The following is a 26,050-nucleotide window of genomic DNA, read 5'->3' on the forward strand; positions in this document are numbered from 1 at the left end:
TACAGCATGCACTCCAGCTCAAGCAGAGGTTTCCAGGGAACACGTCCACTTAGTGCAGCCTGCGCTCCCCCAACAGGCTTGGGGACATAACCCATGAAGGGCCAGAAGGACCACGAGGCAGAGTCTGGGTGGGAGGTAGGCAGCAGTGGGCCATAATGTTTCAGAACTTTCAGGAGTTCCCATTGTGGCTCAGAAGAAACAAATCTGACTAGCATCCATGAGGACGCAGGTTCGATCCCTGGCCTCACGTAGTGGGTTAAGGATCCGGTATTGTTGTGAGCTATGGTGTAGGTCACAGACGCCACTCAGATCTGGCGTTGCTGTGGCTGGGGCACAAGCCAGCAAGTGCAGCTCCGATTGCACCCCTAGCCTGGGAACCTCTATATGCTGCAAATGTGGCCCTAAAAAAAAAAAAAAACAAAAAACAGACCTCTCAGCACAAGGGATTAGGATGTTCCCCCAGCAGTGAAGGCAGCTGGTGTATGAGCCAGCCCATGCTGGGTGGGGGCCAGGAGGATGGCCTGTCCCGGAGCATGTCCCCGACTAGGCCTCTGACCCACAGGGGCTCCTGACTCCAGCTCTGTGCCCCACCCCCAGAGTTGGAGGGCATCAGCTGCTGGGGAATGACTCACTGGGAAGGGCAGGTTATGGAAGCCTGGAGCCCAGACAGGGTGCCTGGGCCAGGTTGCGTAAAGGAGGACCCCCTGGGGCAGGGTGAGGGTCCAAGGCCCACCACACTTACAGCGTGACCCCAGCCGACCAGATGTCCACCTTGAAGCCAGAGAAGGTGTCCAGGCCATTGGCAATCTCAGGCGGCTGGAACGCAGGGGAGCCCTGGCTCGTTCGGCAGGTGTCATCCTCAGCAAAGGGGTGCAGGGCCTGCAGCGAAGAGGAAGCCCTCAGGGAGCGGCCTTCTGGAGCAGGACCCCACCTGGGCCTGGGGCAGCACCTACCTCAGCCACACCCAGGTCAGAGATCTTGAGTGTGCCACCTGTGGTGAGCAGCAGGTTGCCAGGCTTAATGTCCTTGTGCACGATGCCCTGGCTGTGCAGGTACTCCAGCCCATCCACCAGCTGGCAGAAGTACCTGTGGGACACGGCCTCTGTGACCCACTCCACCAAGGGGCTCAGCCCTCCTACAGGACCCTCAGCTTGACAGCCGCCTGGAGTAATCCAGTGGGACCAAAGACAGAGGGCCATGGCGTGGGAGCCATCAGGGCACCAGAGGGCCCTGGCCAGGCTGACACACTCCTAGACCCTGGGCTGCAGTCACGCCACCAGGGGCCACCTGCCCCCAGGTGCCTCCCCAGCCCAGGCAGCCTGGGGACTGCGCTATTACCCCAATCACTCTGGCCTGGACCAGACCTGTTACCGCCCATAGTCCTCCCTGGGGCCAGGGACCCAGGTCAGCCCACCAACCCCTGTCCCCTCACACCACATGCCAGCTGGTCCTGCAGCACCTGAGAGCTGGGGCTTGACTCCCCAGGAGGGCCGGCCAGGGCAGTGCAAGTCAGGAGCTTCCAAAAGACCAGGAGGCCCCAGAGCCTCCGGCAGCAGGCCAGAAGGGGTGGGGAAAGGAGCTATGGGGCTGCAGGTCAGGGAGTCCAAAGTGGTTCGGCTATAGGAACACAAACTGGGCCCCCAAAGCCCTGAGTTTTAAAACACACTTGGACTTTCATTTCACCAACAGTTAGAATACGCTGTCTCAACAAAGGACTGAATCTTTAATGCCCCTGGGGCCATGAGTGGCAGGGGCAGGATGGAACTGGGTGTGCTTACCCGTGGGCCTGACACACGGGGAAGCGCTTCTCTGGCACACTATCCAGCATCTCCTGCATGCCACACACGCAGTACTCCATCACCATATACGTGCAGTGCTAAGGAAAGCACACGCAGCCAATGCTCAGCCAGACGGGCCTCTCTCCAGGGCACAGGCTGCATCAGGAAGGTGAGCTGGGACAGCCTTGAGGGATCACGGGGCTGCGTGCGGGGACCCTGCCCCTCCAGGGCTGACCTGTGGGTTCTGTGGTTGCTTCCTCTGGGCTCAGCCTCAACAGCCCTGCAGGAAGCACCCTCTGGCCAATTTCACACAATAAGCAGGAGCTGAGGCCCCACCCCCAGCTCCGAAGGGCCCTGCAGGAAGAAGGCCCAAGAAGATGGGGGGCTCAGGGCAGGGGAGGCCAGGGGCAGCCAGGCCAGGCCAGACAGGGAGTGGCTGGGTGTCTCAGGCCAGTGGGAAAGAAAGGCAGGGATGGGGAGCCCAAGGCCAGGCCGAAGACCCCCAGCAGTATCTCCACCATCAAGGGGCAAACTGAGACTTGGATGGAGAGGAGCCACTTGCTGGGACTCCATCACTCTGTACCCGGGGAGTTGTGACAGTCACTGCTGTAGAAGGACATCAGCCCCTCGGCAGGACCTGCAGCCCAAGAGTAAAGGATGAAGGCTGAGGCCATTCCTGGCACCACTCCTGGCAGTGACACATTTTCCACCCCATGCACTCTGCCACAAGCCATAGAGGGGGCAACTACCAGGCTGTGGCACCCAAATGCTAGAGGTAGGGAGAGTGCCCACCATAAGGTCCCCTAGACATGGGGTCACCCAGATGGAAGCTGGGGAAGTGTCCTCTCTGGACCCTGGACACCGGCTCTAGAGACTGGGGCCACAGGAGGGCCCGAGGGCTGCGGCCTCATAGCCACTTCCAGGAGGAGGCGCAGAGCCAGGATGACAGTTGGACTTTCATTTCACCATTTCCCGGCCCCAAGGATGGGGCTGCTCACAGAAGGGCCCACTCCCACAGCCACACCTGCCCTGAAAGGATATATCTTCTGCTTCTCCTCATTGTACAGCACATCCACCAGCTGGATGACATTTTTGTGCCGCAACCTCCTCAGTAGTTGGATTTCCCTGAGGAGGAGATGGAGGCATCAGCCAGATCCTCCCTCCACCCCCCCCTCCTCAAAGCACCAGTATCTGAGGCCCCTGCTGTGGCCTCTCTTGAGTGAAGCCACACTGAGACTCTGGCCTGTCTCCTGGAGTCTGGAGAGGCTTCGACAGGGCCAGGCCTTCAAGGTGCTTTTTTAGCACTTCACTAAAGGTCCTGTTTTAAGAGACCACAGCGATGGCAGCACAGGACAGCAGGGAGAACACGTGGGAGCAGGCATTACAGCAAGGTCCCACAGCAAACCCAGGTCGAGCCTGCCCCCCAGCACCCAGGCACTGTTGGGGCATCTCCAGGAGGACTCCCTTTCAAGAGCCCAGAGACCTCCGCTGCTCCAGAAAGAGGCCTGGGGAGAGCAGCCCCAAAGAATGGATTCTGTGGCATCCGACCAAGTCAGCCACCTGTGACCATGACCATGACCACATTCCCAGCCCTGTGCGGTCCCCTCTGCAGATGGCCTCCTGACACTTCATCTCTTCCAACAGAGTCTGGGCAAGCTCCTCAGAAAGCAGGGGGGAGTCACCGTCCAACCCAGCAATTCAGCTCAAGGTATATGCCCAGAACCAAGAACATGAAACTGCTCATGCACTCTCACAGCAGCATCACCCACAGAAGCCCCAGAGTCGAAATAACCCAAGTATTCTCCACACACGGAGCATCACTCAGCCTGAAAAGGAGAGAAGCACCAATACTCGCTACCACGTGGAAGGACCTTGAGACCACGATGCTCAGTGAGAGAAGCAGACACAGAAGGACACACAGTGTGGGATTCCACGGATGGGAAACGTCCAGAACAGGTACATCCACAGACACCAAGGGTGAATTCCTGGTTGTTGCGGGGAGGGGGATGTGACAAAATGGGGTGACTGCTCAGAGGAATGTGTTTTCTTTGGGGATATGGAGCTAGATGATGGTAGCACAGCTCCATGAAGATACCAAAGGCCATCAACTGCACGATACATGAAGAATATCTCAATAAAGGTTTCTAAGTCCTCACCAGATGCCCAAGCATGAAATATACCAAGAGCTGGGGAGGTGAGGGGCCCCCCCATCCTCCTAAAGACTCAAGTCCCAACCCTCCCACTGTGCAGCTTCCATGAAAAGGCCAACTATTCCAGAAAGCCTTTCCTGACCACATCCAACCCTCACACCCAGTGCCTGAATCCTGTGCCCTCAACACCACTCCCCCTCCTAAGAATAGGCCCTCCTAGAGGCCTTGATACCTGGACACTGCACCCCCAACCCCGAGTGCTCCATGCAGATTCCCCAGCCTGGGACCCAAATAGCCTCTGAGAGAAATTGCACTTGTATGTGGCTACTACTGCCAGACCCAGAACACAGGAGGCCATCAACCTGCAAAACAAAATACAGCTCTATAGCCGCTTCCCCACAAGCTCATGGACTGCCCACCCCACCACTGCCAAAAGGCCCCCGGGTACAGCAGGAGCCTTGTCCTTGCTCTGACCCTCCGCAGTCATCCCTGACCATCTGATCTGAGGTCTTAGGACACTGCACAAACTGAGGAGGAGGGAAAGGAGGTGGCTCACAGACCCAGGGCCACCCTGATTCCTGCTGCCTGACTCAGGATTTATGCTGGTGTTCAGTGTGAGTGTGGCCCATACTCCATCCTTGCCCATGGCATCTCGCCTAAACACTGGGACACTAGGGCCCACCTGGGTGCTGTGAAGGTGGAGCAGCATCCCTGACCCCACCCCATCGTGATGACCACAGCCGTCCTCATGTGTCATCCCTAGATGTTGCCAGGTGTCCCTGGAAGAGAGATCACCCAGAGAAGAGTTCTGCCTTAAAGGATAAGAAGCGTGGAGTTCCTGTCGTGGCGCAGTGGTTAACGAATCCGACTAGGAACCATGAGGTTGCGGGTTCGATCCCTGCCCTTGCTCAGTGGGTTAACGATCCGGCGTTGCCGTGAGCTGTGGAGTAGGTCGCAGACACGGCTCAGATCCTGCATTGCTGTGGCTCTGGTGTAGGCCGGTGGCTACAGCTCTGATTAGACCCCTAGCCTGGGAAGCTCCATATGCTGCGGGAGCGGCCCAAGAAATGGCAAAAAGACAAAAAAAAAAAAAAAAAAAAAGGATAAGAAACGTGCTGATGGATGAGGAGCAGGACCTCCACATCCCACCTTGCCTGTGAGCCCCTCCTGACCCCACTCTACTCACTCAGTCCTGTGACGGACCTTGTAGGCCCCTATAGGCCAGGCCCTGGGCATGCGGGTGGCCTGGCCAAGGGGGATCAAGCACCCTTCAGATGTCCTCCTCCCTGCTTCCACACCCAGCCCCGACCAAGCCTGGATCACCCAATACTGACTCCCGGCCCTGCGCCCCAGGGCCAGAGCTCAGCTGTGACTCAGGGACCTTCCCACACTGGCAAGCCCCACTCCATTTCCATCTGACAGTGGAGTGACATCACTCAACAGGGTGTAACCCGTTATTGGTCCCTAAGAAGTACCAGATGGTATGAGTATAGAGCTGGCTCCTCGGAGGTGTCCTAGGGGCATGTGGGGAGGGAGCAGGTGTTCTGAGGGGCAGGTATGGGGGGAGGGCAGGGGCAGAGACCACGGCTCAGCACCTGCTATACACCCAGCCAGTCAAGTACCTGCTGAGCTACCTGCCCAGCGAGGGCCCACCTGGGGGGGGTCTGTAGCCCCAGAAGGGAGGGAGCCCATGGGATGTGAGCTCAGCTGTGAGCCCAGCAGGCACAGGGGATCACTCAGCAGCAGACCCCCAACTCCTCCCAGCTCTGGCTTCTGAACCCACAAGCGGGACTGGGAACAGTGGAACAGACATGATGTCAGGACAGCTCAGGCATGCCATCCATGCCTGCTTCCCTCCCTGTAAAGTTTCTTAGGGTGTATCCTCTTGGTCCAAAGAGACCGCTATAGGGGTTTCCAAAACAAGGAAGACACAGGTGTTAGGAAAAGTCCAAACCCCCAGTCCTTCCCAGTATGAGGACGAGCCCCGCCTTCATGGCCAAGCCCCCCAACCCCGCCTCTGAGACAAAACCACCCCTGAATCTTCATTCTCTGTGGGAGATGTCAATCTGGGGAAGCCCAGCCCCAGGCAGATGACAGCACCCTTTCCTTCACAATTACAGAGCACCGGAAAGCAGCTACTGTGTCAAACTACAAGATGAGGGAATCACACACATCCATGAGCCAGAGTGTGCCTGCAGAGCTGGACCCATGTACTCTGGGGACAGAGAAGGGGGGCATGAGGTGGAACTTGAAACATTCACTGCAGCCACAGGGGGGTGTGTGTGCAAAGACTTCTATCACCTTCTCTGTGTTTTCTGTTTCCTACAAGCCACACCACTGGCCAGGAAAAGAAAAGAAAAGAAAAGAGAAGAGAAGAGAAAAGGAAAGGAAAGGAAAGAAAAGAAAAATAGTATTTAAAGCATAAGGAAAAGCCAGGCACTGAGCCAGGATGCAGGAAGTGAAGTGAGAGGAAACGGAGCCTTCCGGTTCCACTGCCCATGGCTCCCAGGGACCTGCCCGAGGAGTGAGGAGCAGCCTGCTGAGCAGACTTGCCCCATTACCCAGAAGAGAAGTGCAAACATGAGGGTTATTAAGCCTCTGGAGCTCGTGGGGGTGTGGGGGGGGAGTGCAGGGAGGAGATGCACAAGAGCTGCCTCCCAGTCAGAGTCTGAGCCACTGGGACCCACCTCCTCACACCCTCCAAATGGCCTGTCTGCAGAGTGTGGGAGGTGACCTCAACAAGACCCCCCACACACCCCTGAGCCTCCTACTGATGCCCCCAATCAGGTCAAGGAGCCCTTGAGGTTCTGGGAAAAACTAAAACAATGAGAAATTCACTAACAGTGCCAACACTTGTTCATGCAGGTTCCCAGCAGCAGTTCCTAACAGGAAGCAAGTGAGGACGACCCAGATGTCCGTGGATGAATGCACACAAAGACACCCGGAGCATCACTCAGCCATGAAAAGGAGAGAAGCACTGACACTTGCTACCATGTGGACGGACCTGGAGACAATGCTCAGTGAGAGAAGCAGACACACAACACAGGGTGTGGGATTCCACGGACAGGAAACGTCCAGAACCGGCACATGCAGAAAGGTAGAGAGTGGGTTCCTGGTTGTCAAGAGGTTGGGGAGGGGGTGACAGTAATGGAGATGGAGCTCCTTTCTAGCGTGATGGAATTTTCTGGAATTGGACAAAGGTGATGGTAGCACAACTCTATCAAAGTACTAAATGACACTAAGGTTCCCTGGTGTCTCAGTGGGTTAAGGACTTGGTGTTCTCATTGCTGTGATGAGGGTTCCATCCCAAGCCTGGGAACGTCCACGTGCCCTGGGCTCAGCCAAAGGGAAAAAAAAAAGTACTGAATGACACCAAATTACCCATCGGTAGTACAAATTTTATGTCACGTGTTGTGTAAATCTTATCTAGATAAAGCAGCTATCGAGTCACATGGTGGACAGGGGTAAAGGGCAGCTAGTTCTTGATTCCCAACACTCCTGAGAAGCCAGCACTCCCCAGCCCGCCCTGGCCTGGCATATGTGCTGATGCCCTGAGCCCAGTGTGGCCCCAGAGTTCCCAGTGCATCTCAGGAACACCTGCTCTGCCAGGGAAGGTCCAGAAGGGGAGGCCCCGGATGCTCAATGCAGGGAGCCCTGGTGGACCATCGTGCCCTCTCACCACCACTCCTGGCAGGCAGCCCAGCCTGGACTCATAGCTGACACAGAGGAGGGCAGGTGCCTGGCAGATGCCAGCACCTGGCAGTGGCTACCTGGGATGAGAACAGGGTCCAGGAAAGCCCAGGCCGCATTGCTCAATGGGGTAAAATCCCCACCACTCACCACCCAGGTCCAAGTGCCTGCCAGTCACCACAGGGCGGTGCCATCTCACCACAGGAGGCCCAGCCTAGAAACTGGCACCAGTCTGCCAAGGACCCAGCCACTGGGACACCAGGCAAAGAAGCCAGCCCAGGCAGACAAGCTTGTCACACTGTGTTACCTCCAAGACATAGGCAAGGGCACCAGGAACGCTGACAAGGAAGCCCTGAGCTGCTCACCAACCGCAGCCATGCCTGGTGACACGCTCAACACACAACAGGCACAGCTCACTCAAGGGGTCATTGCTGAGAGTCTGACCAGCCTGTAGACAGAAAGTCAGCTGGGCCCAGGCTGTGGGGTGGGGGTTTGAGAACCACAGCCATAGGCACAAATGGCCCTGGCCGTTGCTACCTTCCTTAACAGCTGATGAAAAAAACCCACCAAGAACAGTCCCTGGCGACAGGTGAGACTCCTGTGAGCTCCTCCTGCACGGCATGCAGAGCTGGGCCCAGCTGCCACCTGCCCTCCTGCGTGGTCATGTCACAAGGGGCGTGTGCAAGTGGTCTATGCTGACAAGAAACACCATGGCTGCCCCCTAGGCCAGGAAGGCAGCATCTGTGGCTTCTGCTGCCTATTGGTAAAACTGGAGAACACAACCACTGTTTACAATGATCCTCAGGTGGAGTTCCCTCGTGGCGCAGTGGCTTAAAAATCTGGCCTTGTCCGGAGTTCCCATAGTGGCACAGCAGAACAAATCCGACTAGGAACCATGAGGTTGTGGGTTCGATCCCTGGCCTCCCTCAGTGGGCTAAGGATCCAGCATTGACGTGAGCTGTGGTGTAGGTCGCAGATGAGGCTCGGATCTGGCGTTGCTGTGGCTGTGGTGTAGGCCAGCATCTGCAGCTCCTATTCGACCCCTAGCCTCGAAACCTCCACATGCCACAGGTGCGGCCCTAAAACTACAAAAGACAAAAAAAAAGAAACTCTGGCCTTGTCTCTGTAGTAGTTCAGGTTGCTCCAAGAATTTTCACATGCCACATGAGTGGGTCTCAGCACTCCACTCCCCAATTTCATTATCCCCAGGCATCCCAGAGTAGACAGGGCTCTGCACTGCACTGTAGCCAGGCCAGGGATTGAACCTGCGTCCCGGCACTGCAGAGACAGCACTGATCCCAATGGAACACAGTGAAAACTTCAAAAAAAAAAAAAAAAAGGTATTTGTTTGTTTGTTTCTTTTTAGGGCCTCATCCTCAGCATATGGAAGTTCCCAGGCTAGGGGTTGAAATGGAGCTGCAGCCGCTGGCCTACACCACACCAAAGCAATGCAGGATCTGAGCCATGTCTTCAACCTACACCACAGCTCATGGCAACACCAGACCCTTAATCCGCTCAGCGAGGCCAGGGATGGAACCTGCGTCCTCATGGATACTAGCCAGATTTGCTTCCACTGCACCACGAGGGGAACTCCCCACCCCAAAAAAGAGAACGGCTTAAAAGGAATGCAGCAGGTGTGTCAGTATTAAAATGAGGTTTCTTTTTTACTTCTGAGGCTTTCGGAAACTTTCCCTGCTCTACAATCAGAACAGATTAGTTTTTGCGAGCAAGAGAGGGACATGCACAGACCCAGGACAGCCTTCCTTCAGGGAACCACAGGAAGGGAGGACCTCCTTTTCCCAACTTCCTTTTTTAAGGAAAAACTTCCCATTCTAATTGTAGTTTGAGGACTTCGGAGGCTTATTTGGAAAGTTCAGGACACTTCACTCCAAGAGGCAAGTCTGGAGTTGAGTTTATTACATCTCTCCTAGACAATGGGGCCTTTGTTCCCTGCAGCTGCTGGGCAGCAAGGCTGACCCAGAAGCCTGGATCTCTGGACCCAGGAGTGGATACCCTGGCCCTCGTACAAGAGCCCAGCCCTCTGCCCTGCATCTGGAGCACTGTCGGGACTCAGGGTGCCTCAGAGGATGGTACACCCCCTTGCAACACCCAAGGAAGTATACACGGGGTGGGGGGGCTCCGCCGGAGGCTACAGACAGGCGAACAGCCCGGCATGGGGCCAGCCCTGCCTTCCAAAGGGAGCCTCAGAGAGGTGAAGGCTTGCACATTCAGAGCTAAGGTGGGGAACTAGCCCTGGCCCTGAAGCTGTGACGCCTTATGTCTAGTGCCAGGCTGGCTGTGGACTGCTCACCACTCTGCCTCCCTGGCCTCAGTTTCCCCTCTGGATCTTCCAATGGACACCGTCTCCACAGCTCCTGGGACCATGGCTGACCTCTCCAAAAACGAACTGACAGCAAGCCCTCTGCAAACTCCCAGTTGTACTGCAAAGCATGAGGGAACTCTTTGGGTGGTAACATCCTCTAACTTGACCTTGGGCATGTGAACTTGCCTGGGGGGTGCTTTATCACATGTACATTATGCTTTGGCCAAAGTGGGCACTTGCCCACCTGACAGCCCTCTACCACAGGCAGGGCATCTGCAGAGGTTCTGGGGCCCACTCAACCTGCTGCCCGTGTCCATACCCAGGGATGTGTTTACTCCCTGAAGCCCCTGGGCTGGCCGGCTCTAGCCAGACAGATCAACTGGTGCCAGAGCCCAGCCTGGTCCTCTGGATGGACCCCAGCAATCCTTTCTACTCAGGGAGCCAGAGCAATATGTTATAAAACACCGGCACCAAAGCACTTAACAGACTTGTGTCAACTCCACCCAGGAGGGCTCATCCAGATGGAAGAGACAAGCACCCCACTTCTGGGACAGATCTGAAGGTGAGGCCTAAGAGGAGCCAGGAGAACAAGGATTGGCCCCAGAGAGCAGGAAGGGGGTCCCTTTCCAGGGGCAGCAGCCAGGATACAGGCACACAATCCCACGTGCTTCTGGCGAGATGAGAAGCCATCACTTAGAAGCAAGGGTGGGGATCTGACTCAGAGATGTGGCCCTGCTTGGCTCCCAGGAGGGCGTCTGCTGTCCCACCAGCCTGTTTCCCTCAGGACGCCAGAGGCCCCTACCCTAACCCTACCTTATAGGTACCAAGTGGGCACAGGGAACTGGCACTCTGTGCCCCACTGGCCCCGCACTCTGCCCACTTTTGCCGGGTGTTCACGGACTGGTGCGCTGACCAGAGCCAGTCAGGTCTCAGCACTCCGCTCCCCAATTTCACCACCCCAGGTATCCAAGAGTAAGCAGACAGGGCTCGGCAGCACACTGTTAAACTGTCCAAGGGGAGGGGGGCTGGGAGGAGGGGGTGAAAGTGGATCCGAGAGCAGCACTCAGAGGACTGGCCAAGGTCACCAGCCAGTCCTGCCTGGCCCGTTAGATAACCCTTCTTGGACACTGGAGGCTGGGAGGAGTGTGGGCAGAGCAGGGCGGGGTCTCCAGGGCAGCAGTGATAAGGAGTGGGGGTGCCCCCTACTGAAACCAGCAAGAGGCAGGGCTCCCACCGACCTTGGGGATGCTCCTGCATGCAGACCCCCCACACCTCTGGGACACCTAGAGGCAGACAGGCACCAGAAGAAATCTGTGTAAAAAGTTTGCGGACACACAAGCCGATCCTCCTCAGCAGTCACCAGGCCTGTGAGTCCCATACATGTCCTATGTCACATCCTAGGCGAGAGAGAAAGAGCCAAGTTCCTCCCTGCTGACTGATAAGCCGGTGCAAACAATTATTTTTGGCAACCGCAGGGTTCCCCTCCAACAGGACAAACAAATCGCACTTCTCCCGCCCCAGTAACAGCCGCGGGTTGTGGCTGTGCTGAAACCTGCTGGCGGCAGGCAGGACCGCAAGGCTCAAGGCCAAATCAACACCAGCGGGTCTGCCAGGCACACCGGCCCTCTGGACAGCTGGGAGAGCGGGGGGGGAGAGGGGCGCCCCCTTCCGAGGAGGGCTCAGCATCGGCGGCGTCAGGAAGCCCGGGACACCCAACCGCAACAAGCTAGGCTGACTTCGCCCAATTATCCAAGCCAGTCACCCACAACCTTCCCGGCGGTTCAGCTCAGGTTCTTAAGGAAAGGGAGTATGGAAGGTAGAAACGGAGAAAAGAAGGGAGGGAGGAAGGAAGGATTGAAAGAAGGAAGGAGACCTCACCCCAACCCAGGAAGTCGGCACTTACTTCTTCACATTGGCCTCCCCGTTGGGGATCCTTCGCAACTTCTTCTTCTTGAGGATTTTGACAGCTCTCCTGCACAGCGTTTCTGAGTCCAGCACCTCCTTCACTTTGCCATACGACCCCTCCCCCAGCAGGTCCCCCATCAGGTACTTGCCGATGAGCTTGGCCCGCTTGCGGCGGGGCTGGTAGATGACCTCAGTGGAGTCGATGCGATGGATGAACGTGTCCATCCCCACCGACATCAGCTCGCCCTCTGTAAACATGCCCAGCTGCTGCGGGTCCGCCACATCCATCCTGGACCCTAGGGCTCCGACTCCCGCAGGCGATCTCTAATCCCCTTTGTGTACTTCCTGGTGAGCGGTTCTTCCTTTTGTCCCCCCTCCCCAAGATTCCCTTCTCCAAAAATAAAAGTCACAAAATCGCAAAAAGAAAAAAAAGAAAGAAAGAAAGAAAGAAAAAGAAAACCCTTCTTGGAAAAGAAACGATTGTACTGAACGTGAGTTCAAAAGGCGCGCCTGGTCCAAAGCCCGGACACCCGGGTGTGTGCAGCGTCCCAAGTTTTGCGGCCGCCCGGCCTCACAGTTTTGAGGCGGGCCGGCGCGTCCACGGGGGCCCTCGGGAGGCCGGTGGGGCCGGGAAGTGCTAGGTCATCCTCCAGGGACTTTAGACCCTCGAACGAACACGGACGCGGCCGGGTCGAGTCTTCTCCGCGCCGTCCATTACTAGCGAGCCATGGCGCGCGCCCGGGGCCCCGCGCAGGCCGGCCCCGGGGCCCCCAGAGCCGGGCAGGCGAGCTTCGCTGGGGATCCGGCGCGCTGCTCGGGGGCGGCTCCCGCCGGCCCCGCCGGCCGGGGCGCCCGAGACGCCGGCAGGTGCGTGTCCGGAGCGCACGGGGAACCTCTGTTTGGCCCCGCTGGCTCCCTCCAGCGCCGGGACTGCCCGGGGCCCGCCGGCCGCAGGGAGCGACCCCCGTCGGAGTCGGCCGCCGCCCGGGCGTCCGCACACCGGCCTGGGACCCCGAGCGGCCGCGCGGGCCCGGAGGGCGCCGCGCCCCAAACGGCAGCCCGCGCTCGGTCTGCGCCGGAACTCCGTCGGCCGCGGAACGCGGGGCGCGTGGAGCTCCGGGCGGCTGAGGCGGCGCAGGCCGCAGGCGCCGGGCCGGGGTTCCTGAGGCCGCCGGGGTCCGGGTGGCCCGTCCCCCGCCGCGGCCGCCGCGCGCGTGGAGCAGGCGGGGCGGCGCGGGGGCCCAGCCCATGCAAGGCGGCCGCGCTGCCGGCTGGCGCCCGCCGCCGCTGCCGCCGCGCCCCGCCTCACTCGAGGGCGCCCCGGGCCGCCTCCCCCTTCCGCGCCCTACACGCCGCCGCCATCTTGTTTATCTCCTCCCCCTCCCTGCGCCGCCGTGCCGCCGCACGCCCGTCGCGGACCCGCCCCTCGCGGCGCCGACGTGCACGTCCGTTGGCCGAGCCGCCTGGCCTCGACCCCCGAGGCGCGCCCCGCCGCCGCTCCTATTGGGCCGTTTGGATCCGGGCGGGCGCCCGAGCGGGGATTGGTTCCCGCTGGGCCCCGCCCCAGGGGTGGATACCGTTTGTTCATTGGCCTGAGGAAACGCCCGTCACGGCGAGGGGGCGGAAAGCAGGAGCCGGGAAGCGAAACCCGGGCGTTGACCTGGGAGGGGTTGGGAGCCGAGGTCGGAGGTCTGGAGTTCTAAAGTCTTCCATGGGACCGGGCGAGTGCAGTGCTCCTGGGCGGGGGCCGGGCTCGGGGACTCTGGTGCCCCTGCCTGGGCTCCTCAACCGAAACCCCGTTTGAGGCGAGGTCAAGGGTCAAAAAGTAGCCAAAGTGTACAATTCGAGGCAAAAAGCCTTTATTAAGTATCTCAGGCCAGATGGGTTGAGAAGGGCTCTGGATGATTTCTGCCCCAAAGGAATTCATGGGCTAAAACTCAGAACCCAGCTGGGATGGTGCCAGCAAAGTGCTTTGGGTGAAAAACAGAGTTGGCAAAATATGGCTTGATGAGGTGGAAAATACTTCCAGGCCTGTGTTTTTTAACCTGTTTTGCTTTTTGTTTGTTTGTATCACTACGTTCTTATTTTGCTGGGGCAAACTGCTTGTGAAACCTTGGGACTTGACACCATCAGATTTGGGTTCCAGGCTGGGAGTTCTTGACCCAACACCTGTGCACTCCCTAAGACTATGTGTGAAATGGAGCTCACCAGTATACACGTTCTTGGGGACATCCATGTGTCTCATCGGATTCTCAAATACCCAGAGAAGGGGGATTGCTATGGCTTTGAGGGATAGGAGTCCCAGGTCACACCAGTGTACCAGCCAGCCCTAATCAGAACATGGGAGTTAGCCCCAAATTCCTAAATCATAAACCAGAAACCAATGAAATACAACGGAAAAAGGGTAATGAAAACCAGGAGTTCCCCAGTGGCTAAGCGGGTTAAGGATCCCGTGTTGTCTTTGCTGTGGCCAGGGTTCAGTCCCTGGCCTGGGAACTTTCACGTGCCGCAGATTTGGGGTGGGAGTGGGAAGACTAAGGAAAGTCAGTGAAGCCAAAAGACTGTCTTTGAAAAGATCCAGAAACTTAATTAAACTGTAGCCAAATTGGTCAATAAAAAAAGATGGCCAATATTGAAGTAAGAACTAGAGAAACAACCTCCCCCCCCCCCCCGCCCCCGCCGCCCCTGGCTGAAAAGGCAGCTACGTGCCTGTCAGCAGCTTTGCTTGCCACATACCACCTTTCTTGTAATCATGTAGCAACTACTTGCCTTATGTCCTTGCTAGCAGCCCTGCTAATCATGTTCCAAGCATTGCTTGTCAGCTTCTTAGGCAAGAACTCTGTCTGCTCCAGGAAGGTGGAGGGCCGGAGCTGCTTGCATGGGAAAACATTAAGATCTGGAAGTCTGTATTGCATAAAAGTTACTCAGGGAGTTCCCGTCCTGGCACAGGGGAAACGAATCCGACTAGGAACCATGAGGTTTCGGGTTCAATCCCTTGTCTCGCTCAGTGGGTTAAGGATCCGGTGTTGCCATGAGCCATGGTGTAGGTCGCAGACATGGCTCGGATCTGTTGTTGCTGTGGCTCTGGCGTGGGCCAGCGGCTACAGCTCCGATTTGACCCCTAGCCTGGGAACCTCCATATGCCGCGGGTGTGGCCCTAAAAAGACAAAAAAAATGTTACTCAGAACAAAGACCTGGTGCTCAGACTTTGGAGGTGACTCCTCTGAGCCCGCACTGGTGCTGAACAAACCTAGCTATTCCGCATCTCTGAGTGCTGCTTGTCTTTGACTCTTTCTGCTGTCACAGTGGAGGGAATAAGGAAAGTCAGTGAAGCCAAGAGACTGTTGTTTGGAAAGATCCAGAAATGATAAAACTGTAGCAAGATTGATCAAGAAAGGTAGCCAATATCAGGAATGAAAGAACGGATATCACTACAGACCTTACAGATATTGAAAGGTTTAGATATAGGAACAAATCTCACCCATACATTCAGCATGAGATGCACCAAAGTCTGAAAGCTCATTCAAGAAGAAATAGACATTGGGGGGTGGGGGATGTGCCTGGGTTATGGGATGGAAATCCTGTGAAATTGGATTGTTATGATCATTATGTAACTACAGATGTGATAAATTCATTTGAGTAATAAAAAAAATTTAAAAAAAGAAGAAATAGACAATCTGCATTGTCTTATATCTATTAAAGAAATTAAATCTGTAGGGAAAACCTTTCAAAAAAGACAAGGCCCAGATGGTTTCATTCATAAATTTCCACCAACCATTTCAGGAAGAAATAATGTCAGTCTGAAACAATTTTTTCTAGAATGTAGAAAAGGAGGGAACACTGCCCAACTCAAATTCTTTTTGGTATTTCCTATGGATTTTTTTTTTTTCCACCACTCTCAGGGCATTCAGAAGTTCCCTCGCCAGGGATTGAACCCTGCCACGGCAGTGACAGCTGGATCCTCAGCCTACTGAGCCACGTGGAAACTCCAGTATTTCCTACATTTTTCACTGCTGGCTTATGTCCAAACATCTTGGAATCTAGGAATACTTGTTAATCACAGCATCTGAAGGCTCCATTCTCCTTTACAAAGCCTCCACTCCTATGCCAATGTGTGGGACACATGGGAAGGACAGGGGAAATGTTTGGTGAACACTGCAGAAAGAGTCCTTCAAGGTAAAATCTCAGCTCTGATACCACCTTCCCTGGGACGCCCTCCTGGTCATTCTCTTGAATGTAGCCCCTTACCAGTTTGATTTTCTTCTAAAAACTTATCATCAGAAATTGTCTGATTTAGGGAGTTCCCATTGTGGCTCAACAGTAACAAACCTGATTAATATCCATGAGGATGCGGGATCATTCCCTGGCCTCGCTCGTTCAGTGAGTTGAGGATCTGGCTTTGCCATGAGCTGTGGTGTAGGTCGCAGACCTGGCTCGGATCCCATGTTGCCTTGGCTGTGGCATAGTCTGGCAACTGCAGCTCCAATCTGATCCCTAGCCTGGGAACTTATATATGCCACAGGTTCAGCCCTAAAAAGACCAAAAAAAAAAAAAAAAAGAAAAAAAAAAGAATTGTCTCATTTATATATACATACATACATATATATATACACATACATACATGTATATATATATATATTCTTTTTTTTAGGGCCGCGCCCATGGCATATGGAGGTTCCTGGGCTAGGGGTCGAATCAGAGCTATAGCTGCTGGCCTACATCACAGCCACAGCAAAGCCAGATCAGAGCCACGTCTGCAACATACACCACAGCTCGCAGCAACGCCGGATCCTTAACCCACTGAGCGAGGCCAGGGATGGAACCCAAAACCTCATGGTTCCTAGTTGGATTCATTTACACTGCACCACAATGGGAACTCCGGAAACTCCTCATTTCTTTTTCTTTTTTTTTTTTTTTTTTTTTGTCTCTTTGCCTTTTCTAGGGCCGTTCCCTCAGCATATGGAGGTTCCCAGGCTAGGGGTCCAATCAGAGCTGTAGCCACTGGCCTACACCACAGCCACAGCAACTCAGGATCCGAGCCACATCTGCGACTCACACCACAGCTCATGGTAACACCGGATCCTTAACCCACTGAGCAAGGACCGGATTGAACCCACAACCTCATGGTTCCTAGTTGGATTCGTCAACCACTGAGCCGCAACAGAAATGCCAAAATCAATTACATTCTTTTTTTTTTTTTTTTTCTTTTTTGGCCACACTCACAGATGTGGTGGTTCTCAGGCTAGGGATCAAACCTGCACCACAGTAGCAACTCGAGCCACTGCAGTGGCAACACCAGACCCTTAAACCACTGAGCCACAAGAGAACTTCTTCATTTCTATTTTTCTTTACCCATTTTCCTTTGGTCTCTTGAACTAGACTGGGAACTCTCTGGGGCTGAGGCTGGATCTGTCTTGGCCTCTGCTGCATCTTTGGCAGTTTGAGCTGTGCTATCCAATACAGCAGCTACTGGTCACATGTGTCTGGTAAACTCCCATAATGTGACTGCTTGAATTCAGATGTGCTGTAAGCATAACTACACATTGGATTTTGTCTTTTTTTTTTTTTTTTTTTTGCCTTTTCTAGGGCCGTTCCCTCAGCATATGGAGGTTTCCAGGCTAGGGGTCCAATCAGAGCTGTAGCCACCAGCCCACACCAGAGCCATAGCCACAACAACGTGGGATCCGAGCTACGTCTGTAACCCACACCACAGCTCATGGCAACGCCAGCCTCTCAACCCACTGAACAAGGCCAGGGATGGAACCCACAACCTCGTGGTTCCTAGTTGGATTCCGTTAACCACTGCACCACCTTGGGAAGTCCTACACATTGGATTTTGAAGACTTACCATGAAAAATAAAAGTATACATGTATGTGTATATGTGTGTGTATATATATGCCTTTATTGTACATGTAACATTGTACCATACATAATATATATATTATAAATAGCTGTAATGTGAAAACACTCAATAACTCACTTTACATGTTGAAATTGTATCATTTTGAATATGTTAGGTTAAAAGAAATATGTGGAGTTCCCACCATGGTGAAATGGGTTAGGAATCCAACTGCAGTGGCTCTGGTTGCTACAGAGTTGCGGGTTCCATCCCTAGCTCAGCACAGTGGGTTAAAAGGATCCAGTGGCTCAGATTCAGTCCCTAGCCTGGAAACTTTCATATCCTATGGGTGTGGCCAGCCACACAATTTAAAATAAATAAATAAGTAAATTAAAGAAATGTATCACTAGGAGTTCCCGCCGTGGTGCAGTTGCTAACGAATCTGACGAGGAACCATGAGGTTGCGTGTTCGATCCGTGGCCTTGCTCAGTGGGCTAAAGATCCAGTGTTGCCGTGAGCTGTATGTAGGTCGAAGATGCAGCTCGGATCTGGCGTTGCTGTGGCTGTGGTGTAGGCCGGTGGCTACAGCTCCGATTAGACCCCTAGCCTGGGAACCTCCATATGCCGAGGGAGCAGACCCAGAAAAGGCAAAGAGACAAAAAAAAAAAAAAAAAGAAAAGAAAGAAAAAAGAAATATATCACTAAAATTAACCATTTCATGGCGTTCCCTCATGATACAGTGGGCTAAGGGTCCAGTGTTACTGCAGCAGCTTAGGTCGATGCTGTGGCTCAGGTTCGATCCCTGGCCCAGAACTTCCACATGCCGCAGGTGTGGACCAAGAAAAAGGTAAAAGGGGGAGTTCCCGTCGTGGAGCAGTGGTTAACGAATCCGACTAGGAACCATGAGGTTGCGGGTTCGATCTCTGCCCTTGCTCAGTGGGTTAACGATCCGGCGTTGCCGTGAGCTGTGGTGTAGGTTGCAGACGCGGCTCGGATCCCGCGTTGCTGTGGCTCTGGTGTAGGCCGGTGGCTACAGCTCCGATTCAGCCCCTAGCCTGGGAACCTCCATATGCTGCAGGTGCAGCCCTGGACAAAAAAGACCAAAAAATAAATAAATAAAATTTTAAAAAAGGTAAAAGTTTAACCTTGAGTTTCCACATGGCCCAGTAATTCTGCTCCTAGGTTTGTGTTGGAGAGAAAGGGAAGCGTACCTCCCCAAAAAAACACACTCACGGCAGCCTGATTCACAGTAGATAGAAAAATGGAAGTAATCCAAGGGTCCATCAACAGATGAGCAGATAAACAGAATACAACATACCCATACACTGGACTATATTCAGCTCTGAAAAGGACAGAGGCCCTGACACTTGCTACCACATGGATGGATCCTGAGACCATGATGCTCAGTGGGAGAAGCAGACACAGGACGCACAGTGTGGGATTCCACGGATGGGAAATGTCCGGAACAGGCACATCCACAGACAGCGAGTGGGTTAGTGTTGTCAGGGGCTGGGGTAGGGATGCAGGTGACTGCCACTGGGGAGAGCATTTCTTTTTCAGGTGATGAAGTGTTCTAAAATCCTCCCTCTGAGGCTTGTCCACGGGCAGTCCCCTGCCCAGGTACCTGGTGAGTGGACATTTACACCTCAGTACCCAGCCTGGGAGCCCCCAGGAGCCCAGGAAGAATTCTAGGGTCACGCAGGCCACGGGGCTCTCCAGCTGTCCTGCTTATGTAAGATTCATAGCAAGAACCAAACCCAAGCCGGGCCAGCACATGAGGATCCTCCCAGCATGAGACCCCTGTGAGGGCTGCTCTGACCTCTCCAGGGACCATTTTATAGGCCCCAGCCCTTTGTCCAGCAGGGATCCTCAGCTGGGGGTTCTAGGCCTCTCACACCCCATGTCTCTAAGTGTGGGAGTAACAATATCATATGTCGTCAAATATAAGAGGCCATCGGAAGTGAGCTGTATGTTTACTTTATGAATCACCACAGATAGAAAAGACTGAGCAGCGAGGGATGCCACCTGGGACTGAGAGAGGCAGCCTGACCTCTGGGATGGTAAACTGTGACAAACGGACTGATTATAAGCATGGGAGATAGTTGTGAATATTTATGGTAGCCCTGGGAAAAATGATTTTCTAGCCTGTTCTCACCCTCACCACCCTGCAGGTTCTAAGGACCCTGGGTTACAGGTGGGATCCCCAGATTATTGGGGATTTAGGATGGGGTCTGAGGAGACCATTGAGGTGCCCCAGTTTATAGGTAGGGACCCCAGGTTATATGTGGATGCATTAGGTTATAGGTGGGGGCCCAAGTTATAGTGGGAGACTCAAGATTATAGGTTGGGGGACTCATGTTACAACTGAGAGGCCCCAGCTTACAGGTGGGGGACCCCTGGTTATAGGTTAGAGCTCCAGGTAAGAGGAGGGGGCCCCAGGTTAGAGGTGGGGGCCCAGGTTATAGTGGGAGACCCAAGATTATAGGTGGGGGGGGTCATGTTACAAGTGAAGGGCCCAGGTTACAGATGGGGGAGCCCAGTTTACAGATGGGTGGCCTCAGATTATAAACGGAGGCCTTGGAGTTCCTGTCGTGGCTCAGCAAAAACAAATCTGACAAGTATCCCTGAGGACACAGGTTGGATCCCTGGCCTCGCTCAGTGGGTTAAGGATCCAGTGTTCTCATGAGCTGTGGTGTAGGTTGTAGACATGACTAGGATCTGGCATTTCTGTGGCTGTGGTGTAGGCCAGTGGCTACGGCTCCGATTCAACCCCTAGCCTAGGAACTATGTTGCAGGTGCAGCCCTAAAAAGACATTTTAAATAAATAAATGGAGGCCTATAGGTTACAGGAGGGCACCCCAGGTTACAGGTGGGGGCCCCAGGTTACAGATAAGGCTCCAGGTTAAACATGGAGCCCTCCAGAGCTTAGGTCTCTCTGTGTGCCATCTCTTCCTCTGTACCGTATCACTTACCTAGATCATTTCTCCTGCCCACCCACAGCTCTCACACTAACACTTATGCCCAGCCAGCCCCTGGGCTCAATTGCTCCTTTTCAGCCTCCTCACTGACCCCCCTGCTTCCCTCAGCTCTGATGCCAAGACCCCCTTCACCCCCTCCCCAAGGACTGAGGAGGCCAGATATCCTCCCAACCATTCTCCTGGCTGCCTGCCCTGCCCTGGATCTCCCTCCATTTGGCGGGTCTCTTAAATGTCAGGCTCTTGGGCTCAGGGGCTTTCCAGAGGGTCAGCCCAGCCCCCCACCTGCAAAATGGGGCCCCCAGGGGCCAGAGAGTTGCATCCAAAAAAACCAGGTCAGGAGTTCCCGTCGTGGCGCAGTGGTTAACGAATCCGACTAGGAACCATGAGGTTGTGGGTTCGGTCCCTGCCCTTGCTCAGTGGGTTAACGATCCGGCGTTGCCGTGAGCTGTGGTGTAGGTTGCAGACACGACTCGGATCCCTCGTTGCTGTGGCTCTGGCGTAGGCCGGTGGCTACAGCTCCGATTCAACCCCTAGCCTGGGAACCTCCATATGCCGCAGGAGCGGCCCAAGAAATAGCAACAATAACAACAACAACAACAACAAAAGACAAAAGACAAAAAAAATAAAAAAATAAAAAAATAAAAAAAAATAAAAAAAATAAAAAATAAAAAAAAACAAAAAAACCAGGTCAGCCCGCGCCATGGAATCCAGCCATAGTTAGGTTAGAGGCTGGGTCTGTGTGGACCCGTGTGGCCGCCAGGGGGCGGGTAGAGATCATGGCCCAGGCTCCCCAAGTGCATGTGTGAGTGCGTGTGAGCGCATGTGCGTGTGTGTGTGTGTGTGTGTGTGTGTGTGTGCACCAACATCCACTGCATACCAGGAGCAGCCCCAGTGAAGACAATCACAGATGTCCCCAGAGGTGTCTGAGTGTCCCCTGGAGTGGGGGGCAGGACCACCCTCAGCTAGTAACCACTGCCTTAGAGATGTGCAACCTATAAACCAAAGGATATGACATCCAGGATTTTTCTCAAAACATTCCTGGACATAATGTGCAGGCCGAAGTATTTGGGAGAAAGTGTTCCCATAGAGCCACTACTGTTTTTATTTTATTTTATTTTATTTTTTTATTTTTTTGCTATTTCTTGGTCTTGGGCCGCTCCCGCGGCATATGGAGATTCCCAGGCTAGGGGTCCAATCGGAGCTGTAGCCACCGGCCTACACCAGAGCCACAGCAACGCGGGATCCGAGCCGCGTCTGCAACCTACACCACAGCTCACGGCAACGCCGGATCGTTAACCCACTGAGCAAGGGCAGGGATCGAACCTGCAACCTCATGGTTCCTAGTCGGATTCGTTAACCACTGCGCCACGACGGGAACTCCTGTTTTTATTTTTAAGTAAGGTGTCACACGTTGAATGGTGCCCTCCTCCCAAGAGATGTTCACGTCCAAATCCCCAGAACTTATGAATGTGACCTCACCTGGAAACAGAGTATTTGCCATTGTAATCAAGGTGACCATCCTGAGTTGAGAACTTCCCAGGTAACTTAAGTGGCATCTAAAACCAATGACAGATGTCTTCATAAAAACATGCAGGAATGGCATGCAGGGGTGACAACCAGCAAGAAGCCACCTTAAGATGGGGTGGAAAAAAGGGTAGTGATGTGGCCACAGGCCCAAGGCCACCCGGAGCCCCCAGAAGCTGGAAGAGGCAGGAGAGACCTTCCCTGGGAGCCCCCAGCCCTGTTGATACCTTAATCTCAGATGTCTGGCCTCCAGAATGTGAGAGTACATTTCTGTTGTTTCATGTTTTTTGGTTTTTTCTTTTTTTGGCAGCCCCGAGTCATATGAAGTTCCCAGGCCGGGGATCAGATCCAAGCTGCAGCTGTGGCAATGCAGGATCCTTGAATCCCCTGTGCTGGGTGGGGGATTGAACCTGCATCCCAGCACTGCAGAGATGTTGCTGATCCCATTGCACCACAGCAGGAACTCCAAAATTTCTGCTGTTTTAACCCACTCAGTTTGGGGCCACCGGTTACAGCAGCCCAGGAAACTCATCCATAAGGTTCTTAGAGTGATTTATTACAGAAAAACTCACCCCTTTAAGTGCACAGTTCTATGAATTTCGGCGAAAGGATACGGCCCTATAATCAGGGCCATATTCAGGAAATAAAATACTTCCATCACTGGAGTTCCTACAGTGGCTCAGGGGATTAAGATCCGGACTAGTATCCATGAGGATGTGGGTTTGACCCCTGGCCTTACTCAGCGGGTTAAGATTCCGGGGTTGCAGTGAACTGTGGTGTGGGTCGCAGACGCAGCTCGGCTCTGATGTTGCTCTAACTGTGGCGTAGGTCGGCAGCTGCAACTCCGATTAGACCCCTAGCCTGGGAATTTCCATGTGGTGTGGGTGCAGCCCTGAAAAAGCATAAATAAATAAATAAAACCTTTTCCTCACCCCTGGTGTCCCTGTCCTCCCTGCCCTTCACCCCCAGCCCTCCCCAAGCGCCAATCAAGTTTTGGCCCCAGGAGTTCCCATAGTGGCTCATCGGAAACGAATCTGACCAGTATACATGAGGATGCTGGTTTGATTCCTGGCCTCACTCAGCGGCATGAGGATCCAGTGTTGCCGTGGGCTATGATATATATAGGTTGCAGATGCCGCTTGGATCTGGCGTTGCTATGGTTGTGGCGTAGGCCAGTGGCTACAGCTCCAATTCCAATTTGACCCCTAGCCTGGGAAACTCCATATGCTGCAGGTGCGGCCCTAAAAAGATTTTAAAAAAGTTTTGGCAGCATAGCATAGCTCAATTTTCTCCAGGAGGTCACCCAATGGCACCACATGGTAGGAGCCTGGTTTCTTTCACCCCAATAATTGGGGCGAGCACTGGATCCTTGTCAGATCCAGACACTGCACCTTCACAAAGATGTTCCATAGCTTGTTCATCCATTCACCAGCTGAGGAATATGTCGGCTGTCTTCAGTTTGGGGTGATTTCCCAATCCTGTTGCCAAGAACACGTGTGGCAGGTTTTTGTGTGGCTAGAAGTTTGCATTTCTCTCCAGTTAATACCCAGGGGTGGAACAGCTGGATCATCTGACAAGGCTAGGTTTCACATTTTGAGGAAGGTCCTAGCTGTCTTCCAAAGCAGCGGCAGCCCCTCTGGCAACATCTGTGCGTTCCAGTTGTTCTGCCTTCTCATTAGCACTTAGTTTCGTCCTTTTCTTTTGTTTTTGTTTTGATTTGGCCATTTGTTGTTGTTGTTCTTGGCCACCCTCCATGACATGCAGAATCTCCCGGGTCAGGGATCAAACTCATGCCCCAGCAGTGACCATACTGGATCCTTAGTCAGCTGAGACACCAGCTGAACTCCTGGTTTTGTCACTTAACTTTTTTTTTTTTTTAATCTTTTTAGGGCTGCACCTGCAGCCTATTGAGGTTCCCAGGCTAGGGGTCAAATCGGAGCTGTAGCTGCTGGCCTACAACACAGCCACAGCAACACCAGATCTGAGCTGCATCTGCGACCTACACCACAGCTCATGGCAACGCCAGATCCTTAACCCACTGAGCAAGGCCAGGGGTCGAACCTGCATCCTCATGGATACTAGTCAGATTTGTTTCCACTGAACCAAGATGGGAACTCCCGGTACCGAATTTTTAAATACAAAATCCTCTTAACTCTTCTCTGCATTTGAAAATATTCATGATTGGAGTTCCCCTTGTTGCTCAGTGGGTTAGGAACCTGACTAGTGTCCATGAGGATGCGAGTTTGATCCTCAGTCTCACTTAGTGAGTTAAGTATCTGGTGTTGCCATGAGCTGTGGTGTAGGCCAGCAGCTGCAGCTCCAATTCGACCTCTAGTCTGGAACTTCCATATGTTGCTGGTGTGCCTCTAAAAAGAAAAAAAAAATAAAGTTAAATTTTAAATTAAAAGAAAAGAAATAGCAGGTGTAGGCAAGGATGTGGAGAGTGTTTGGGAACCCTTGGGCACAGCCGTCAGGAAAGTAAAAGGGTACAGCCACCACGGAAAACAGTCTGGAGGTTCCTCAAAAAGTTAAACAGAACTACTATATGTGACCCAGCAATCCCACCCCTGGGTGCATCCCCAAAAGAACTGAAAGCAGGGAAGTAAGAAGAGATGCTTGTTTACCCGTGTTCACAGCACCATACGTCACAACAGCCAAAAAATGGAAACAACTTGAGTGTCCATCGATGGATGGGTGATAAATAAATAAATGTGGTCCTTCCACACACGGAGCATCACTCATCCTGAAAAGGAGAGAAGCACTGACGCTCGCTACCATGGGGATGGACCTTGAGCCATGATGCTCAGTGAGAGAAGCAGACACAGAAGGACACACAGTGTAGGACTGCATGGGCTGGATCGCTGACAGGGGTCACTTCCCAGTTCACTTGCCCACATGGGGTTGCCTGGACCACGTGGCTGCCCCTGGCACAGGAAGCCATGCCTGGAAACACCCTAGAAATCCCCTGGGGAAGGGAGTAAACCAGTGGTAGCACATCCCAAGCAGGGAATACTGTGCAGCCCCCAAAAGAACTGGCGCCCAATGAACTTGGCAGATGCTAGGTGGGAAAAAAAGTGCACATGTGGCAGACTGTGGCAGACGGGGCAGGGAGCTGGGGACTAGGCCAGGCTATTATTGTTTTGGGAGGGATTCCTCTGGAAGGACACCCAGGGCACCTTGGGAGGGGGATGGTAATATGGGCACACCCTTTTGTGATAAAATACACATAACAGAAACTTTACCATCTTCACCATTTTTGTTTTTTCTGTCTTTTTAGGGCTGCACCTGAGGCATGTGGAAGTTTCCAGGCTAGGGTTCAAATCGGAGCTGCAGGTGCCAGCCTACACCACAGCCACAGAAATGCCAGATCTGAACCGCGTCTGCGACCTACACCATAGCTCACGGCAATGCCGGATCCTGAACCCACTGAGCCAGGCCAGGGATTGAACCCGCGTCCTCATGGATGTTAGGTGTATTTGTTACTGCTGAGCCCCAATGGGAACTCTCCAACGTCACCATTTTTAAGTGCACATCTCAGTGGCATGAAGCACATTGACATTGTTGTGTGATGATCCCCACAATTCTCTCCAGGACCTTCCCATCTTCCCAAACTGAAACTGTGTCCCCATGAAACACTAACTCCCCCTCCCCTCCCCCAGCCCCTGATCCCACCATCTCCTTCCTGTCTCTGTGGATCTGACTCCTCTAGGGACCTCCTGGGAGTGGCATCAGACAGTCTTTGTCCTTCTGTGTCTGGCTTCTCTCACTGAGCATCACGTCCTCAAGGTTCACCTATGTTGGAACAGGTGTGAGAATCTCCTGCCTTTTTAAGGCTGAACAATATTCCAGTGTGCGCATGGAC

The 26,050-nt window shown here is 53.9% G+C and overlaps 1 protein-coding gene across 10 annotated transcripts in view; it reads right to left on the reverse strand.

Annotated features, from left to right (window-relative positions):
- STK11 (serine/threonine kinase 11) overlaps nucleotides 1-13,227 on the reverse strand; it is a 28,530-nt gene extending 15,303 nt beyond the window's left edge. For 9 of the 10 annotated variants that reach the window (XR_014837909.1, XR_002341714.2, XR_014837910.1 and 6 more), the window contains exons 1-5: nucleotides 11,845-12,218; nucleotides 2,820-2,903; nucleotides 1,779-1,868; nucleotides 954-1,086; nucleotides 743-879 (exon numbers count right to left, since the gene is read on the reverse strand). Coding sequence is in view for 2 of the 10 variants with exons in the window: in XM_085013523.1 (XP_084869649.1) it covers nucleotides 743-879; nucleotides 954-1,086; nucleotides 1,779-1,868; nucleotides 2,820-2,903; nucleotides 11,845-12,134 (734 nt within the window). In the remaining 8 variants the exon portion in view is untranslated. Of the gene's footprint in view, nucleotides 1-742; nucleotides 880-953; nucleotides 1,087-1,778; nucleotides 1,869-2,819; nucleotides 2,904-11,844 lie in introns of all 10 variants that reach the window. The other variant, XM_021084263.2, reaches the window with a different exon arrangement.
- Nucleotides 13,228-26,050: the final 12,823 nt, after the last annotated feature.

The sequence above is a fragment of the Sus scrofa genome, chromosome 2, assembly GCF_054392235.1.
Source record: "Sus scrofa isolate SSC_HxYL_T2T_F1_AM1 chromosome 2, Sscrofa_HxYL_maternal_Yorkshire_Landrace_v2.0, whole genome shotgun sequence".
Taxonomy (NCBI): Eukaryota; Metazoa; Chordata; class Mammalia; order Artiodactyla; family Suidae; genus Sus; species Sus scrofa.